A 21,282-nucleotide genomic window follows, 5' to 3' on the forward strand; every position below is an offset into this window, starting at 1 on the left:
AGTTGCATTACCTTTCAGCAGACACAACCCCATGACAGTTCTTCTTATAAAAATCAATCCACTTTAGTGAAGTGAAGTGATTGTCACACGTGATACACAGCAGCACAGCACACAGTGCACACAGTTAAATTTGTCCTCTGCATTTAACCCATCACCCTGAGTGAGCAGTGGGCAGCCATGACAGGCGCCCGGGGAGCAGTGTGTGGGGACGGTGCTTTGCTCAGTGGCACCTCAGTGGTACCTTGGCGGATCAGGATTCGGACCGGCAACCTTCTGATTACGGGGCCGCTTCCTTAACCGCTAGGCCACCAATTGTTTATTGGAACAATTAACTTTCAATCAACCAATCAACAGCACATCAGCGTTTTGCTGAAAATAATATCTGCTTCCACTTTCTGCCTCATGCTGCATCATTATTGAGCTGATACTGCCCTGATATGTCGTGCATACACGTCAAGATAAGATAAAAATATTTTCTGGTAATGCAGTATTATATGGGGAACATATTAATAATATGGTATCTCTTTATCGTTGTCCATCATATTTCAGACACTGACCTGATTGTTTCAGCAATTTCTATAATCCTGTCATTATTTTCTCTCAGCAGCCTGTTTCCATCGATGTGGTCTACCTCTAATTACCATCTCTGGTTCTCTTTAAAATATGTCTCTCTAGTTTGAAGGGGTTTAAAGAACAAGAGCCCTGATGCTGGGCTAATAATCCCACAGGGCCCAATTTAGATACAAAACTCAGGCAAATGCTATCCGACGGTACTTTTCCGAAGCTGGACCTGCCGCTGTCTTGACCGATTGCCAGTTGTCGGGACGAAGCTTCTTGTTTTGAGGCCTCGTCCTTTTGTTTCTCTGAATAGATCAGTTACCTGAGCATGGGGCCACACTGTCACGCCTGCGGTTGTTGGGCATGTGCATGCAGATTGTGTTCAGAGGAGACAAACTGCTCTCATGGGCTGATTTCTGTGCGCCGGCCTCCTGTAAATGAGTCCGTAAGATCATCGCTCATTTCCGTCATCCAGGCAGGCTCAGAATTGTTGAGAAGCGGACTCGATAATTAAGCTGGTGTGGATGGAGTTGTGACGGAGAAAGGGGGGGGGGGGGTTGAGTTTTGCACTCTGTTAGGGACCCTATGTGTGTGTGTGTGTGTGTGAGAGTGTGTAATATTGTACCCAGCTCCCATATGATGTCGTTGGAGGTGACAATGATCTTTTTGGAGGGTGTTAACCAAGCTGAGAACGAACTGGACTCAGGTGAGGAGGAGCTGAGTTCCCAGAGCAGGACAGGCCTGGACCCATCGCCTGATGACAAGTGCAGAGCCACACATCTGCTGACCTTTTGACCTTTTGGTGTTCTTCATGGATCATTGCTTCTCGAAACACCAGCATTTTGAATATGCAAACTCGTTCCACAATTCATCTTTAATAAAACACTAACAAATCAATCACTGACACATGCAGATTATTTATATGGCCGTGGTTATGAGGATGTAATTACGCAGGCCCAGTGTGCTTTATTGATCCTGAACAACATTCCAGTGTATTTTGGCTGTGGTGATGAGAGGGGTGTTGCGTCTCTTGCGCTAATCACTTCTGAAAAGGTCTCATATTTGCCTACCTATTTCCAATTCCTCCATTTACACTCGATGACTGTGGAGCCTTCACTTAATTGAGACGCCAGGGCTAATTTGCAGTGAGAGGTGCGATAGGTGCAGTCATTTCACTCTCGCCCCAAAATGATACAGACAGGACGTTGTGAGGGGTCAAACGCACATACCGCAGACAGAGAACTAAAGGTCACTGTCGAGTACTTTCTTCCTTCGCTTTCTTCCTTCCTTCAATTTATTCTTTATTTCTCTGCTTCTTTCATTATACTTTAAATCACAGTTTAATTATGCATATTTGTACTTCTAGAACCCATTAAGCCCCATGTACAAAAACCTTATATGTGATCCCAAAATATATGTGATATGTGAGAATGATAAAGTGAGACATACAGTTGGATTAATAGTGTGTGAATCTGAATGAATAATGAAAAATGAATGTCAATGGTGATGATAAGATGGACAACTAAATATTAAAAAAAGAATCTGTGAAGTGGAAGATTGCATTTTGTTTGAACATTGCTGCTAGCATTGAACACGATAGTGAATAAACATTACATTGATAAGATTTTAATTTGTTAAAATTGCACATTTATTGGATTGTACTGTTTACACTTTCAATAGTGTAGATATAACAGTGTAGATATAACATCCACAAAAACCCAGACTTGCTATTAAAGTCTCATCAGTCTTATCTTCGATGCTGTTGAGTCTCTCTGAAATTTTATGAATTTTCCTTCCACTGAACAATGAAGAACCCTTGCCATTCTGAAAAGGCCTCCCCTCCTTTTCTGATTAATGTAGACATTTGCTTCTTGCCCTGTTAATTGTGCTGGGCACGGGTATGAACATAATGGATAAATTTTGTCTTTTCGCGCTGTTGGTTACATGCTGGAACCAACCTGCTCTGTCATATCTGTCTTTAATGTAAAAAAATATAGGGGAATTTGGAATCGTAATTGACTGCTGTATGTGAGAGGGTTTCATGTGACCTATGAATAATAAGGGTGTTGTCATGGTAAGATCCCATTAACATGAATTAGACCTCGTAAATACAGAAATGACTGATCATTAGTATTCATCAGGCCTGACTCGTACTCACACTGTCTCGCCGTGAACACGTAAACGACTAGCAATTTGCAGTCTCCTCTGTGCCCAATAAACAACATCGCATCTTCATGACATTAATGTGTTCATACTTTATTGCCCGTGGATGTCGCCTATTGACCACTGAACATTGCTGCAGAGGTTCACCTCGCTTGTGGTATCTCCAGAATTGCAGTATTAGAGGAATGGAAGTGAGATTTTGATGAACGTTTATGGCCGAAAGACACAACTGAGAAGATGCTGAGGTGAACTTGGACGGTTTCACTATATACAACAGAATGTTGCTAAGGTCCTAAGGGACACAGATTTGTAATGTATGATGTGCATAAAATACTACACATTTAAATGCAATGTGATATTTCAGTTTTTCTTTGTTAATAAATGTGCAAAAATGTCAACAATTCTGTGTTTTCCTGTCGGTATGTGGTGCTATGTGTACATTAATTCTGAATTCCTTTAGCAATTGCAGAATTGAGATTATGTTTGCAGTTTTTTTCTGTCTTGAATTGTGTGAAGGTAAATATATTATTAGGCAAGCGGACTATAATTAGATTATTTTAATCAGATCAGTAGTTATTACATGTTTATTACATGCATATTTTTCTTGTGTTGAAAATTAGATTCTTTATGGGTGTGCTATGCATACCCATTAATTATTTAATTAATTTTTTATAGAGGGGGAAAATTATAGTTTGTTCAGGTCCATTCTCCAGAGAAGATAAGTTAAAACTTTTTAGGGAGAAACACACTTTCATTTTAATATTTCACTACATACTGTCATAACTTATCTACTTCGAAAGAGCTATATTATCATGCATGCAAAAATAGCTGCTGGAAATATTTTTTGGACATGGGAATAGGCATCATGCTGATGTATCACCTATTTATCTGACCAGGAGTCAGGATCAAAGATGTGCCTTCATCCCAGACAAAGAATCTGGGCTTCTCAGTCTCCTCCTTTCTCGACCCATTGTGTGAGAAGCTGACTTTAATAGCCGTTGATTTGTTACAGCATTCAAAACTCTTAAATGTCATCCAGGGATGAATAGGGTTGGAGGAGAGGCTGTGGGAGAAGATGGAGGCATGAGAGAAATGAACTGGTTGTCTCGGGGAATTGTGATTGGGCGATGCGTTGGAGGCACAAGGTGGACATGCGTTTCAGATTGATGTGACACTGTAGCCCCCTGTATCCCCGGTGTTCCCGATCCTTCGCTGTGATTGGTGGAACGCTCTCAGCCCTTCCCTCGGCCTCGGTCCCATCTCCGATAATAACACGTTTGGAGTTCTGGATTATAGCTGGCACTATAGTGGAACCCATGGGAGACTGGTTGCCTGGATGTCATTTTTTGTACAATTATCATGTTCACCTACGTCTTTTCCCTCCAAATAAACATGGCCTTTCCCAGTCCTGCAGCAGTTGGACAATACTGTAATTTATCAGATGTGCATTGGGGACCGTTATCAGGGGCGTCCAAATACTCACGTCAGATGATTTTACTGTAAAACCTGGTGAGAACCGGATCAGGTAGAATATTTATACAACATTGTTGTTGCAATATGAATAAATAATGAATCGTTGTATTCAGGAATGTGGAAAATAGGGAAAGGTCGGGATTTACAGAAAAGGATAAAACACAAAAGAAACATGATCATTCGTGAGAGCTGTCAATCATTGGGCTCCTCCCATTTTAAAACATTATTATACATTGTGCCCTCGGTGACAGACATAATTACACACCAACAAAAGGGTAGTTAGATTATCTTCTTCCAGATGTGGTTCTTTCTTGATTTATCTATTCATGTTAATCGATTTAGTCCAATGACATTTGCTCCATCTTGAGTGTCTTTTCTGGTGTGTCCAGGTGCAGACTCCAACAGTGAGAGCAGCTACAAGAGCCACGATGTCCAATCAGAGAGCAGAGAGACGTCCCTGGCTCCATCCAGTGCCCCGTCCGTCCGTGACCAGGACAACAGAGATGACCCGAGCGAGCGAGGAGAACACAGCGACAGGGGCTCCAGTGGGTCTGTTGCGAGCGGCTCTTCGTTTGAGGAGCTCGGCCTGGAGCTTGATGAAGATGATCACAGGGAGGAGGAAGAGGAAGAAGCTCCTCCAAAGACCACTGCAGACGGGAGCCAGTCAGTGGCTGGTGGCGAGGAGTAGGCTGATTTGGGAAGATGTCTGGTTTTGTCATTTTGATGTTAATGTTTTTTCTCTTCATATGAACAGTTGTTGGCTCTTTGGCCCTGATTTTATCATCAGATCATCTGTGATGATATCAAGAATACCTAGTGAACCACTGATGGTCAGCTAAATCTTGAAATTAAGTGGAACGGTAAAGACTATAAAAATTCTATAATTCCTTTGCAAAGAAAAATTGTAAAAATAAACCAGCAAAATTGGATATAAAGTTTAAGGTTTTTTTCCCACTTATAAGTATAATAACTGACAAAAAATCTCATCACTCCACATGGTTTAGGTTACAGCACAAATCATCTGCAAATCATCTGTCAGCTGCTCGTGTCAGATCTTCAGACCTTTAACATTATAAAGGGATGGTGTAAAAAATAATGAAGGGCTCTAGTATTTTTTTTTCTTCATGTTTAATTTCATTAGCATATTTTATAGTGCATTGCAAACACAAGTTGATCCTGGAGACCCAGCTCTGTTGCTGGTCAACATGACAGACTTGTGTGACATGATTGTTCTCTAGTATAACCAAAAATACGGATAACAATGAAGTAACGTACGTTTCTGTTCTTTTCTCTTTTTTTAATCTTCTGTTCGTTTCCTACAATGAACTGTTTTGTTCTGTTCATACAGTGAAAAGTTTATTCCAGAGCTAAGCAAATTATAGTCCTCGAGCACCGGCATCCCACCGATTTCTCCTTCCAGCCACGCTTAACGGAAGTTAGTTCACCTATATTGGTTAAAGCGGGTGCACTTTTTTTTCGACAGTTTTGAAGGAAATATTGGTTGAATGTCTGCACTTGAGCGCTGTGATTGCCTTCTTTTCATTATGTGGGCATAACTTTCACTTTCCCAATGTTGAACTTACTTGAATTAAATAAAGACAACGTGTATGTTAAATCACTTATGTAAGTATCTGATCTGAATAATTCTGCCGTCCTCTGCATGTTCCGCTTGAAAAATATATATATTTTCCTTGTTTTCCTGTTCCTTTGGTCATGAACTGGTCCTATGCTGTTTTTTCTTTTATAATGACAATTGGAGACTTGAAGTCTTTTATCTTAAAGGTCAGTTTGTGATAAACAGACAAAAACAGTCCTATTCACTTGTTACCTAATTTAATGTGTGATATGTCAATAGCAGTGGTCAAACTGTCCTTTAATAAAATGTTTCTTTCTTTCTTCTTAATAATGTGTTTTCAGTGTTGCCTGCGATGCCTCAAACCGAACAGAGCTTAGATTTTGAAAGAAAATTTGTGAGATTTCATGATAAATCTTTAAGAAATTATTTTAAAAATGTCTTTATTTTTTTTTGCCCTCCCAAGCTCTGTACACAAACTGAACTCAGATTTGTCCATGGTGTTTGGGCCTTGAGCAAGGCCCTTACCCCTGGCTGCTCCGGAGCCAGAAAAGCACCAGCAAGGATGATACTTTATTGATAACAAGTTTTTGTGCCGTTTGAAGTCGCTTCTGAAGCTGAATCACTATCGGTCCTTTTGGGTTTGGACCCAATAATCCAACCTTGGGGCAGTGGTGCCCTAGTGGGTAAGGCAGTGGACCCGTAATCAGAAAGTTCGAATCCCGTGACACTGAGCAAAAGCACCGTCCCCACACACTGCTCCCCGGGTGCCTGTCATGGCTGCCCACTGCTCACCAACGGTAAAAAAGCGGAGGACACATTTCGTTGTGTCACCGTGTGCTGTGCTGCAGTGTTTCACAATGACAATAATCAGTTTTATTCACTTTCAGAGCCCTTAGGAACATTATAGCTTCATGTAACAGTGCAGTTTGCAGTGATGGCCGCCATTCAGGGGTTATCGGTGAAAAAAAAGAATACGCTTTTTTTTTACGCACACAGTCATTAACCACACACACTGAGCCATAGGATCTATAAAGCCAGCAACCCCTTTTCTTTTCTTTCATGGGCACTTCCGCAAGAGGACATTTATCTTGATGGACCCATTAAAACGTTCTTAACCACACGAAATGTGACAATTTAATGGTTCCTCGATACAATGAGGATTTTTGCACACAAATGCAGCAGTTTCCTGAAATACTTCCTGCCAGTGATAGAAACTGATCATTAGCCTCAGAATTCTGTCCGGTTCAGCCTACAGCAACTAATAAAAGAGGCTCTGACTGCGGTATACGCTCCTACCGAGAGCCACATTGTGACCTCTGCACCTAAGTGGCGGTGTAGATACAATGCAGACTTAACAGATACATGTTAATACATGTTAATGTCATGGGGAGGGGGTTCGATTAAAATGTGAATGCTCTTATTCAACCTTTCAAGGATGGATTGCATGCTGGTGCTGGAAGGGAAACTGCTCCATGGCATAAAAGGAAATAAAACAAAAGAAACTGAATTCATTATGCACGACTGGATGCCTTAGCTGTGTAGCCTTTTTGCTCAGAAAACCTCGACTCTGAAAATCACATATTGGGGTTTGTATGCAGATCGTTCATGCACCAAGGTGTCCAGGCGGCAGGTTGAGTGGCACCCAAGGGCCATCGAGCAATTACGTCGCCTGTTTTGGTGCCCTTTAGGGCCACCCCGTGGCCAAAGAGATTCTCCATCATATTTTACAGCGTTATTAATGCAGCGTGCCCATTTATATTCTGCTTTACTATGTGCAATATGAAAGCGCACATTTGTATTCTTTATATTTAGGGGTTCTGTCCCAGAGCAAATGTTTTTTTTTCTAAAGAGAAATCTCTTCAGTGTCTGAAACATAATATTGCAATGAAAATCAGAGCAAATATTCTTAATTGGGTCAAAGGGACGGGATGATCAAAAAAATAAAATGAACAACTCGCGTCTACAGCGGGTTCCCACAGATATGGGTATTTATCACGATCGCTTGTTCTTCGTTTTTATCGTCAGCACAACATTTCTGAACGTCTGTGCTTAACAAAGGGCGAAAAGGTACCCGAAAAGCAGGACCTATCCCCCCAAATTCGCCAGCTTTTCACAGCCAAGGTGCAGAAGGAAAAGGGGTTAAAGGTCAGCATGCGTGCCCCCCCCCCCCGGGAGAAAACACCCCGCGCCAGAACTTGCACGTCGGTCCGAAACAGCCCGCTTTAAAACCGAACGGAGGCGGCTCCCCGCTTATTACCCCCGGTTATTACCCCCGCTTATTACCGCGCCCGTCCTCCTTCGAACGGGGACAGTCGCGCGTCGAACAGGGACAGTATCCGCATCCGGATTCGCGGGAGTTTTTATTTTCCGTGACAGGGAAAAAAAAGTGCGTTTCCGCCACTTCCCGCCTGTTTCCAGCGACTTTCCCGCCTTCGTGGGTTTTTTTTTTTTTCTTTTTCCCCCACGCAGGGCGGAACAGCAGCAGCAGCAGCTTCCCGACGCCCGTCCCCGCGTCAGCACCGCGGACAGCGCGCAACTTCCCGCGAAAAGTGGGACCCATGCAGCCCAACTCGGAATTCCTCTTTTCTTTTTCCCTCCCCGGCTGCCGCCTCTGGAATTCCACACTTGGCAGGTACGTGGGTTTTTTTAATATGATATATATATATATCTCACGCCGTGTTAATTGTGCGTGGGACGCGGATTTCGGAATTCCCACGTCTCGGGGTGCGTCCGGCGCGGCAACTTGAGCAAGTTTTGGAGAAACGCGAGGTGCAGCCCGCGGGAAATGTTGCTTCGTGCATTTAGAACTCGGCTCTGTTGCTTCGCAGCTCCACGCGTCGTGTTTTGGGTGAAAAGCGACCCACGAAGGAGAAGGTGTTTGCGAAATCACGTCTGCGGATGGAACGGAATTATTTTTCCCCGCCATTAGTGATATTCATAGCGTTCCGGCGTCATTCTCGCCCCTTTTTAATTCCCCCTTTTGTGTGTGTAATTATGCGATGTTCACCTTTCCCTTCCACTCAGTGATGAAATCAGGTAGTCGCGTAAATACCAGCGTATTCACTGCTCGATCCGTGTAACGCGTGATCTCATTGGTCAGTGGTGCAGGGGCAAAAAAAAATGTAAATTGTTATACACTGCAGCGCAGCACGCGGTGACACAACGAAATGTGTCCTCTGCTTTTAACCCATCGCCCATGGTGAGCAGTGTGTGGGGACGGCGCTTTGCTCAGTGGCACCAGTGGCGGATCGGGACTCGAACCGGCAACCCCCTGATGACCCGTTAAGACAACAAAGGCGTGTGGTGGCCTAGGCTGCTCCCCTGTCATGGCCGCCCAGTGCCCACTCAATCTTAATTAACTGTCCGTGAAAAATGACATTTTTCTTTTGCAACTGTTGGTTGGTTTCAACGCAGAGCTTTGCCAGAGAGAACCGTGCCCTTATCTTCTGAGCCCTAACGGAACCCACTTCCCCTGTATCAGTGCAGCGCAGCGTCGCCAGTGGCCCGCGGCTAAAGATTGCGCCCACGCCGCCGGACGGGTGGACCGGAGCCATTCCTTCAGGTTGTGTGGAGAAGCGTGGCGGGGGCTTATCTGAAAATAACACAGCCGCGCTGGAAAAGCCTGGGGTTGTGGTCAGCCGATGCCAGCCTCGCCCGGGTGCCTCGCTCCTTGGGCCTGTTGGGTGTTGGTGACCCATTTAACCCTTCACCGTGGTGTGTGGGGACGGTGCCTCGATCGAGGGGACCTCAGTGGCACCTTGACGGCTGGAGATTTGAACTCGCGACCTTCTTTATTTACGATCCGAGTGCTGACGTGTAAAACAGTCAGAGCGATTCCGTTACCGCTCTACTCGAATTACACCGCGGAACGATTAATTGCTTTAGGACAGCTGACGGCCCACAGGACGTCTCCACGTGGGTTCGATTTGAACTCAGTCCGCGAGGAAATCTACGCCGTGCACTCCTACGCTCACACCATATGGCGGAAAACATTGCTTTATGGTGTGTAATGGATGGTCTAATCTGTTAAGAATTACACACTACTTGTGGCTTCCCTCAATGACTCGAGTGCACATGAAACCAGATCGTTGGCTGAAATATATTTAATGCAAGAGGAAATGTCTCATCTCACCACTTGGTAACGCCTCACGGGGGCAAGTTGCGGTGTTCTCCTGGTAAATAACGCTAAAACAGCATTTACCAGACGCCCTTATCCAGAGCGCCTCACAATCAGTAGTTACGGGGACAGTCCCCCCCTCGCCTGAGACACTCGGGGATAAGTGTCCTGCTCAGGGACACGACGGTAGTAAGTGGGGTTTGAACCTGTGACTTTGTGGGCGAGTGTGTTACCCTCTAGGCTACTACACCCTGTGTTTAAACCGGCGCTGCAAGCTGAGCATGGGGCTTGTTTGCTGTGTAGTGTAAGGTGAAAGACGTCCTGAGGATTTTGCATGAATAAATAGATAAACCGACAATGTTGACGACGATAAAGGCGTTAAGTGATGCAGAATGAAATCAGGCTCCACCCATTTTAAATGTTTAATACAAATATCATTACAAATTTTACATTTACATTTACAACATTTATCAGACGCCCTTATCCAGAGCGACTTACAATCAGTAGTTTCAGGGGACAGTCTCCCTGGAGCAACTTAGGGTTAAGTGTCTTGCTCAGGGACACAATGGTAGTAAGTGGGATTTGAACCCGGGTCTTCTGGTTCATAGGCGAGTGTGTTACCCACTAGGCTACTACCACCGCGAGTTCAAACGCCAACAAATGGCGTTGAGTGTCCAAAACTCAACGCCAAACTGATCGGTCAGCACAAGTGTAGGTTTCGGTAAGTAGTGAAGTGTATGTAATATTTGATTTTGCAGAGTAAAAGTCTAGATGATCTGTCAGGTAGCAGAGAGTCCGTTTTGATTGACAGCCTACTAATTTCGTTTGCTTCAGTGCTGCACTGACTTTCAGTTAGATCAAGATACTATATTTATTTTTATTTGCACTATTACTACTGTTCCGTTCTTGATTTCTATTGTTGCTTTGAGTATGCTTTTAGGACAAAATAATTTTTGTCGGGATTAAATAAAATTTTTCTTTTGATATCTGATTTAAAAAGGTCAGTAAAACGTCTTGCTTCTAAAGAAAAGTTGGTCTTGAAAAAATTTCAAGATAATTTAGCACTGAGCATTATTATTTGTTGCTTGTTATTCTCAAGAATGGCTGATGTGATTATAACTTCCAATAAGTTCCTGTTAAGAAACAGGAATATAAAAGGAAAGGGACGTGTCCACAAAGCAAGATGAACTGGGAACTCAGGGTTAATACGGGTCATGAGTTCAACACCACTTTGCAGTGTGCATTAGAGTCTGGGTTAAATTCTGGGGGTGAAAGGGTGCTAGTGACCAACGGGTTAGACACCCACCTATGAACCAGAAGTCACAGGTTCTAACTCTGGATAAGGGCATCTGATAAAGGCAGAGCTTCAGCTGGCTGGTGACAGTGTTTTCTTTAAGTTTTTGGAAAATTGGAAACTATGGCTCCCCGAGGAAACTAGGGTTCCCCGAATGATGATGAGGTGATGTGACGATGTGATGGAATAAGTTTGTCTTGACACCACTTGACTGGTGTCCAAGGTATGACGGCACCAGACAATGAAAAGAGGCTTGAGGATGTTGGTGAGGTTGACCAGTTGTCGAGCCTCTGTGATGTTTCACGAAATAGGCCTGTGCGGTAGGTAATGCATAAAAAAAAAAAAAAAAAAAAAAGTGAAGTCATTGTTACATGTGATACACAGCAGCACAGCACACAGTGCACACAGTGAAATTTGTCCTCTGCATTTAACCCATCACCCTGAGTGAACAGTGGGCAGCCATGACAGGCGCCCGGGGAGCAGTGTGTGGGGACGGTGCTTTGCTCAGTGGCACCTCAGTGGCACCTTGGCGGATCGGGATTCAAACCTTCTGATTACGGGGCCGCTACCTTAACCGCTAGGCCAGTTCCTTGTAAATTTAGGGTTTGACGGTGGTGACAGGCACTGGTAACCCATGCTTTAACAGCACTTTGAGTAGGAAATGTATTCATCCCTCTCGCTTAAAATGATTACAATCAAAGGGCTTATTAAACAAGCCCATTATTGTCAGCCATTTAGGCACTTGTGAGAATGAAATGGACGTTTGCCAGTCTAACAGTCTTATTTTGGCCGCTGTACTGTAACTTGTTATTCCAGCTTGCCTTGTTTCTGGATTGATTGCTGCCGGGGACACACTTGGCACAACAGCCTAAATATTTGGAGCCGAAGATTTTATTTGCTTAGAGCCTTACAGCAAAAAAAAAAAAAAAAAAAAGACATCTGTTTAAAGGTGAAAATTTTGTAGATACCCAGGGATTGAATTTTATGTCGCGTGTGTGCTCTGTTGGTGTTATAAATAGCCACAATGACGCTTTCATTTTCACTGGATCGTCTTCAGCCACTGCCCATTGCCAGTTTTAAAGTGGTTTGTCTGGCGATCCAGAATGGTGATGTATGAGCCTTTCTGGCCTTCATTTAAAAAAAAAAAAAAAATCATCTGCTCATGGTCTTCATCTGCATATAGATGACCTCTACCTGGCGTCCATGTATCTGCACATATTAATACTGACCCCCGGGTGTAAGTGTTAAGAAATCCATCAACGTATTAGCACCTTGCAAGACCACTTTTTGTGCAATTTTCACATTTGTGTAGACACACACACACACACACACACAAATCGCTTCACCTCCCTCCCCTCCATTCCTTCACACTGCCTGGTTTGAGCAGTCTGTGGAGTTTGGCAGTGTCCTCGCACTCAAATTAAAGAGGCCATCTGGTGGAGCGGAAAACACAGAGCTAACGTGGGACTGGGAACAAAAACAACTCACAATCTTACTGAACTATGAAGCGAACAATTAAAATAGACTGCAACCATTATTTGGACAACTTGACGCCATTGGCAATTAGTTCCTCTCTTAAATGAACAGGCACTGCAGTTGTTGCACAGAAACCTCCATTTCTTGATTTTTTCAGTGGAGAGAAAAGACGTGAATGAATATCCCTCCACCGGCCACCCTCTGAGATTCTGAGGAACAGTGAAAAGTAAGAAAAGATGAGAGGTAGAGATTGGCCAGGCTGTGGAGTGGGGTGATAGCGGCCTCTCCTGGGACCCGTGCTCAGTCCGGGAAGAAAGGTGGGAGAGCTTTTGTCACGCTTCCATATTTACCCAACACGTCAACAAATCTGGTCTCCGGTTATTTAAAAATTGAGACAGTCCATATTCCATTGCTCGTGTTAAACTGGCATTATTTTCTTTGTACCTGTATAATATTCGCCACACACCGTCTATAAATTGATCTTTAATTTTTTTTAAGAAATACATAAAATAAATGTAACTGACTGGGTTTCAATATTTTATATTCTGTAGTAACACATTATTAACCCCCAAATGCTCAAATTATGGGTTGTTGAATGAGACGTATTAGGTGTGTGTTTGGTGCTCTGATATTCAGTCTGAAGTTTGAAAATGTGCCGGGAGGCTTTGGACTGGGGGGGTTAGAAAACATTGATACAGCAATATATCGTGATATATTATGCGGTGATATAGGTACACAGGATACGATACAGGGACATCAAATATGTATAATTTTGAATAAAAATTGTTCCAAAATTAAGTTTAGAGTTATGTTGTTTTGACTAAATTATGTAATGTATTGTGATCCACACAGATCTCGTATACCAGCTCTGTTTTTACATTTTCAGTGAACTATAGAATATCGCAATATGTGCAGCATTAGATTATATCATGATGCGTATAATATCGTGAGATCCTTGCTAATAGACGCCCCTAGCTTGAACCCAATTTATTTCTAGAATTTGCTGGAAAGGATGCAGCGAATCTGTGCTGCTGTGATAAAGGCAAGGGCTGGTGATTTTCCATGGTGCTCAAACGCGAGCTTTCGCGGCCATTAAAATTGCTCTAACAGTGGATGTTGTTACATTCCCCGTCCACAGGCAGTCAGTTGCGGTTGTTGTTTCTAACGGTCCCAAACTTCTGCCGTGTAGCGTGCATGTAATGCAATTCAGGACAGCTAGCCCCCCCCCATCCCCCTGATTACTGTGACCGAACAAGACAGCAAAATGCAGCGATTGAGGCATTAAAATGTAGCACCGTGCTGCCAGACACCAATTTTTTGGCTGTGAGGTGCGCCGTGCAGACTGCTCTCCCAGAGCAGCGAGCTGAGCTTTAATGTTCGCCTTTTCTGCTGTGGGGCCCGGCAGAAATGTCTGACACCCTGCCTTCCCTTCAGGCTTTTCGCAACACTACCTGAGAAGCAGACTGCAGCGCCGCAGCAAGCCGAAGCATCTAATGCAACATGACATGTTCATTTTCGCGTTTGTTGCCAAAAGTGCTTGTATGTCTTTACCCCACGGGCACATTCAAGGTAGTCAGCGTCTCCTGGGCCGATCTCATTACATAAACTATCGAGATGTTAAACTAATTAAGATCTCCTCCCCAAAGAAAACAGTTGTTATTGTTGACAGTAAAAGGCATCAAGGACCAGCCCCTCAAAAAAAAAAACTTCATAGCTATAAGTATATTAAGGTTAAGTGGGAAGCCAATTAAGCCTTTTGGAAATGCATTGTGGGTAAAAAAAAAAAAGCACAAATAACCCAGTGATCCCAGAGGACCCCTGTCTCCAGCCAGATTGGCCCAGTTGTCCTCCTTGCCCATCTTTTCGCTCCACACTCCATCTTGTCTGGCAAGTTTCCATGGAAACAAAGGGTAGAGAGAAGGGCCCTAATGAGTGCAAGGATGTGTCTTGGTGAGATGAATGCATGCATCTCGGTGTGAAGAGACATGCTTCCACTCCGGCCGGGATCACAGTGGCGTGGGTCTCACATGGCTGAGTCGGAGAGCCTGGATTACAATGAAAGGAACGTTGCATCAGGAGGTGAAAAAAAAAATAAGAAAATGAAAAATGAAAGAAAGAATAAACTCCCGAATTTTGGACTAAATCCAGTGCTGGATGAGTCATCCAGAGAATGGGGCTTCGCAGGCTGCCTCCACCCAAAGTACACAAATCTTTATTAATCTCAGCAGAAAACTCTACAAGGGAAAAGCTAGAATTCTTTTTTTTTTTTTTTTTTTTTAGTAAATTAAATTATGCGCAGCAGTAGTACATTAATAAAGCCAGCAAGGCAGAACATTGTTTTGTCAATAGGTAATTACGTGATTTAAAAAGTGGTTTGTTCAAGAAGTGATGACATTTGCTTAAATATTCTGCTGATAACAGCCTCTTGGGGGAGATTCAGAAATGCCCAGCATGTGAAAAAGAATGTTGCTGCCCATGTCCATGTCGAACCGGGCACATACTTACGAGCGGACATCACATTTTTTAAAAACCTGGAAATATTCTAGCTTTACGATTATTGTGCAAGAGTGTTGCATTTCATCTTGTGTTTCCAAGAAAAGCCTAAAGGCTGGCGAATGGCAAGTCACTGGAGAAGTGGACTGAGATCAGTGGAGCGATGTTGGATTCAAACAGTCAGCATGTAATTGGACGTTCTGGAGAGGGCTACGACACTGAGTGTCTACAGCTATCCATCAACCATGGAGGAGGCCCTTTGATGGTTGCAGACAGGACCATCAGACTCCGATCTACATTACAACATCAAAAACTGACATGTTCCTTGTTGTATTTGCCTGTAACAATAAATCACTGTACCTATTGACAGCATGATATTAAGAAGTGTCTCAAGGTAAATTCATTCAAATTGTTGAATGATTGCATACAGCAAACATATGCATATTTGAACATACATAAGAAACACTTAAAACAATAATGAACAACCCTGGGGTTTGGGTTTGATATAAATGTGATGGTTTATGGCTGTGTGTGTGTGTGTGTGTGTGTGTGTGTGCGATAGAGAGAGATAGAGAGATAGAGTGTGTTTGTGGGTGCAGCGAACGTGCATTGAAATGCTGTGACGCGGTAAGCCTGAGTAGTCTGGTGGTACATCTCTTCATGGGGTCAGACAGGAGGGACCAGGCTTCACAGGTCCCTGAGGCCTGGAGGTAGGGGCGGACGCACTCATCCCTGAGAGAGCTGTCGCCCGCTAAGCAGCGCGAGCGGCGCAGCGCTGCTCAGAAATGCATGGCGGGCATGCCTCAGGACTTCACCAAGCAGCGGCGTCCATCTCAAACATGCCGCCACGGGGCTGGATGAATACTGTAGCCTTCTTTTCTCTTCCTCCACATGCGGAAGGCATGGAAATAATAATAATAGAAAAAAAAAAACTCCCCAGTCTCCTTTCTCTCTGATGCCCGTGACTCATGCAAAGTGCTCCAAGTAAAAAAAAGAATAAAAACTTTCACTTTTCAAGTTTCATCGGGATGTTAAATTCCCACAAAGCTCCAGCAGTTACGTATGTCTTATCACACGTCTTTCAACGTGTTAAACCAAAAAAAGAGCACCATGGCACATTCTGTTTTGAACATGGTGTGAGCATTATGAAAAAAAAAAAAAAAAGACACGCTTTTATGAACTATTTCATAAATATTGCAGTGGGACAGTAGCGGACAGAATAGGCTTCACACATTAACAGTAACCGTAAAAACACGCTGCAGTTTCGCACTTAGAGCGTTTCTCGCTCTCATTGTGTTTTTTTAAATGGATTTGATCATCTTAATGGCTACAAAATAACGTTATTTATAGAAAAAGATGTGTTGGGTAGTTTTGTAAAATGCATGAGCCATCAGATCTATATACACTGTGACCTTTTTCCTTTTTTTATTTTTGCCGAACGAATATATTATTAAAGGGAACGATGAGTCGTTACACAAGCAGAGTTCAGAATAAGATCTGGGTACACGGGGTACAGGAAGGGTCAGTGTCGGACAGCGGTCTCATTGTGCTGCAGGACAGCCACTGAAGCCACTTCTGTTTGATCCACAGGCTGTGATCTGCGGACCTAAAAAGAAGATGTCACTGAGGCTGGAGACAGCGCCCGCCTGCACAAAAACAAAGTGTCTTTAAAGTCCGGCCCCGTCGAGTGAGCGAGCGAGAGCGACAGAGGGAGTGATTCAGCCCGAGACATAGAAGGAGGGGTCGAGTGACCTGCTTAGGGACATGATGGCTGGGAGGTCCCCGCGGTTCAGACCTCCGTCCATGTACTGGCTCCTTCAGCTGGGCCTGCTGCTCTTCTGGTCCCACAACTTGCAGGCTCTGGCCATGCCGGGCTACAGCACAGACTCCAAGCGTGAGATCACTATAGAGGGGGACCTGGTGATCGGCGGCCTCTTCCCGGTACACCAGAAAGGGGACGGCGCCGAGGACTGCGGGCGCATCAACGCCCAGCGTGGCATCCAGCGTCTGGAGGCAATGCTGCTGGCCCTGGACGAGATCAACCAGGACAGCCGCATCCTGCCGGGCGTCAAGCTCGGCGCCCACATCCTGGACACGTGTTCTAAGGACACCTACGCCCTGGAGCAATCGCTGGAGTTTGTGCGCGCCTCCCTCACCAAGGTGGATGACAGTGAGTACACCTGCCCCGACGGCTCCTACGCCATCCACGATGACGTCCCTATGGCCATCTCAGGTGTCATAGGAGGTTCCTACAGTGATGTTTCAATCCAGGTAACACTCGCATTTCTTCCTGCTGTTCAGGAGATATGTTCCGGTTGTCACGTTGCCTAGTTCACCTGTTTGAAATTGTATAATAACATAGTTAAAGTTGATCTTCTGGGTTTCAGAATTAATCACATCAAAAAGGGTGGTAGTAGCCTAGTGGGTAACACACTCGCCTATGAATCAGAAGATCCAGGTTCAAATCCCACTTACTACCATTGTGTCCCTGAGCAAGACACTTAACCCTAAGTTTCTCCAGGGGGGGACTGTACCTGTAACTACTGATTGTAAGTCACTCTGGATAAGGGCGTCTGATAAGTGCCATAAATGTAAATGTAAAAAAAGGTTGGGGAGTCAGAATATTTGCATAACTATGTAGACGTTATATTTAGGTAAATCCCGAAGACCCACGTTAGCACTCCCCATGCACTACGCCACGAAAACATTGCTCGACTTCATCAACATAATGCATTTACTGCAATGGCATCGCACATAAAAAGATGAATTTTTCCTTTCATTCTCTGAACCTCCTGCAGTACGGGGCCCATGTCCGCTGAATACTAATGTGAGCCAAAAACACATGGCGGTTCCTACTCGGCCGAGCGTGGCAGTTTAGACGTCACTGAAGGGATATCACAGGCTGTAATTGGGAAACGGGGCTGATTAGGCCATGTTCGGTAAGATGTTAATATGCAGCCTTAATGAGCTGCCGCTATGCGCTAAGCGTTGGTCTACCTTCTGCCCATACGCCCGGCTTGTTTAATTGACTTCCCTCCAGTTTTTTTTTTTTAGGAGCCTCCTCCATCAGCAATTCACACCAGCAGTTAGCCTGTCAGATCCAGACATCCCACAGATGTTGAGCTGGGGGGGGAGGACATGATAGCTAGTGACAGTATGATTACTTTTTGCCACGGCTTCTCAAAGTGACTCGCTAATTGGGCTGCTGTTACTGAGTATATATGTCTCCTTCATCGATATCATCACCCGCATCGGAACAAAGCCGATAGAAGCAATGACACACTTCCCGAGTAGACATCCATCCAAATCAGCTTTGGGGAGAGCGCACAAGAATGAGTAAGGAAGTGCATCCGGCAAAAAAAACAACCACACACATAAACAAGCAAAGCTCATGTCAGCCTGGCTGTTGGCAACGGCTGCCCTTGTTTCATCCTCAGAAGCTGTAGCTCCGCGGAGCGGTGGTTGCCGGGTGAGGGAGCGTGTTAATAATGCAGAACCTCGTGAGGGTGGGGAGGGTCTCGCTGTTATATTGCTTAATCATTATAAAGCAGATGTAGGGAGCATCCTACTGACTCTCATTCAGACAGACTCAAGTAGACGTCACGTCTTAAAACGAACAGTTTCATTTGAATCTACGCGGAAAAAGGCGAAATCAGAAACCTCAGTAAACCGGATAACCATCTCGTCCCGGCACTAGCAGGCATCAGCCACCAGGGGCCGCAACTGAACACTTATTAAAGTTCAGTCATTAAACAAGTTATTTGTTAATTTGCAGTACTTGTTCAGTTTGCTGATCTTTCTTATGCTGTTCTTATTTCCCATTTCCTTTAAGTTGCTCCTCCTACACCTCTACCCAATTTTACATGGAGTCATGCGGTACGGCAAGGTACCCACACACGGCTCCCCGGCACATTTCGCTGTGTGCACTGTGTGCTGTGCTGTGTATGACCATACACACTCCCCTTTTTGTTGTTTGGTTTCTTTTAATAAAACCGTTTTGTTTCAGTTGCATCAGCACCCTCCATTTCAGTGTGTGCAGAGACTCTCAATCACAAAGAAATCGCTAAAGAAACTGTGGTTGCAAATAAATCTATATATTTCATGGAAATAAATACTTTTAATTAAAAATTTCCCTGTAATTTTTCATGCTCTGCTCTTGCACAGTACACCAGACTGTTAGGCTTGGGGGGAAGCTGAAGGCCGTTCCGGAAGATTTACTTTACATTCCCAACTCATAGAACATGCACGTCTTGGAAGAACATCCCCTTCCTCAGACAGTCTGGTTCATGGCTCCAACCTGCTAACAAAAAGATCAGACATTGAAGACTGAATTGATTTTCGCTTACTAAGTTCCCGATAATCAACAATATGCTCAATAAGAGATGGATCTATTTAACATCTATTTAACATCTTCTTGTAAAATGCTTTCAGATACAGTGTCATCAGCACTCAGATCTGGGCAGAAGATGAATCGGTGTGGCCTGTCTGGAGAAGGTTGTATTTTAGAAAAAAAGGCTCATCGACAGTTTGGACCAGTGAAACGCGCCAGGGGGCGCAGTTGATTGGGCGTCGCCCCAGGATGTGCGGCTGCTTTGTTAACCTTGCTGCTGCGAGGTGTACCAGCCGGACATGGCCCAGAGTCTGGTCGGTGATGGCATCGCTCCCACAGACTGGGCACATCGCGTGGTAAAAATTGCCAGGAATTTGGCCCTGAACTGATGCTCATGCCGCTCTTAAAGGGGAGTTTTTTCAGGAGATGTGAGATATCATGCAAGACAGTGTAATTAAATGCTACAATTAAATGTAAATGCTACAATTAAATGTAATTAAATGTTAATTATACATAAACTGAAATAGATTAAAACTGAAAACTCATGAAAACCAGAAGATATTCATAAAATAATTTTTTTTGCATGATGAATGGCACAATTTTGACGACACTGAGATGCTCAAATTTCAGATCACGTTAATATCAAGAAGAACTTGACCCACATGTTTACAAAATCGAATTACAAATTACACTCAAATTTCCATGTGAACTTTCTGCCAAGAGTTAAACATTTGATTCATTTTTTTCTACGCGTCCAACATCAGACGCTCCGTGATAATTGGTAATGCGCTGTGTTCTGCAATTACAGTGAAGAACATCTAGCCCCAGGGCTTGCTTGTAATTAATTCATGGTTGAGACTCCAGCTTTTTAAAAACCTGGACAGGATCCTTGTTGTGTGTGAGTCACTCGTGTGAAATGCTCTCTTATAGCAGAGACCAGCGCTGCCAAGCGTCAGCAGTGATCTGTATAGGTGATTTTGGAATGCCATTTAGCGCGATTGTGCCGAGAATGGTTCACAATGCATCTATTTATTAACTACTGTAAGAGGCAGAGATTTACCGTGCTGTCGAACCTTCAGGGATGTTTATCATGTCCTCGGTGACAAGGCGAGTCACTGGATAATGAGAAGCGGTGCTGCTGTGAGGCTGCATTGACAGCACACACACACAATCACATCGACTAACATACACAGGCAAACAGTTGCGATATTCCAAATTCCAACACACTCTGCCTGTCCTGTTCATTCAGTTTTGATGATTTTAGCAGGAAATGGCAGCAATGGGTTTCTTTTTTTTTTAGTTCAAAAATTAATTTGAGACCAATTTTAAAATGCACTTTGTAATGTTCAAATTCACAACGTTACAAGTGAGCGGCGTACCATGCAATGACAAGCCGATATTCCTACCAGCTAATCAAACTGTAGTGCAATGATATTAAATACATTTCACCATATGATATCAGGATAGTGATAATATCATAATAGTATCATAATGTAAACATAATAAAGCATCAACGACTTATTGCCAATTGAAGAGGGAAAATGTCTGTATCATTTACATTTACATTTACATTTACGGAATTTACCACACGCCCTTGTCCAGAGCGACTAACAATCAGTAGTTACAGGGACAGTCCGCCCCCTGGAGACACTCAGGGTTAAGTGTCTTGCTCAGGGACACAATGGTAGTAAGTGGGGTTTGAACCTGGGTTTTCTGGTTCATAGGCGAGTGTGTTACCTGCTAGGCTACTACCACCCTATCATTGCAACTACTGTATCTATGCTTGAATTACATCACATTTA

General features: G+C 43.9%; 2 protein-coding genes across 2 annotated transcripts in view; both read left to right on the forward strand.

Moving 5' to 3' along the window:
• The window catches only part of tex264a (testis expressed 264, ER-phagy receptor a), an 85,866-nt gene extending 79,769 nt beyond the window's left edge, over window positions 1-6,097 (forward strand). The window contains exon 4 of the mRNA XM_028998430.1: window positions 4,584-6,097. Coding sequence (XP_028854263.1) covers window positions 4,584-4,882 — 299 coding nt within the window. The 3' untranslated portion in view covers window positions 4,883-6,097. The remainder of the gene's footprint in view (window positions 1-4,583) is intronic.
• A 1,856-nt stretch (window positions 6,098-7,953) lies between these two features.
• The window catches only part of grm2a (glutamate receptor, metabotropic 2a), a 29,944-nt gene continuing 16,615 nt past the window's right edge, over window positions 7,954-21,282 (forward strand). The window contains exons 1-2 of the mRNA XM_028998982.1: window positions 7,954-8,402; window positions 16,741-17,421. Coding sequence (XP_028854815.1) covers window positions 16,915-17,421 — 507 coding nt within the window. The 5' untranslated portion in view covers window positions 7,954-8,402; window positions 16,741-16,914. The remainder of the gene's footprint in view (window positions 8,403-16,740; window positions 17,422-21,282) is intronic.

The sequence above is a fragment of the Denticeps clupeoides genome, chromosome 12, assembly GCF_900700375.1.
Source record: "Denticeps clupeoides chromosome 12, fDenClu1.1, whole genome shotgun sequence".
Taxonomy (NCBI): domain Eukaryota; kingdom Metazoa; phylum Chordata; class Actinopteri; order Clupeiformes; family Denticipitidae; genus Denticeps; species Denticeps clupeoides.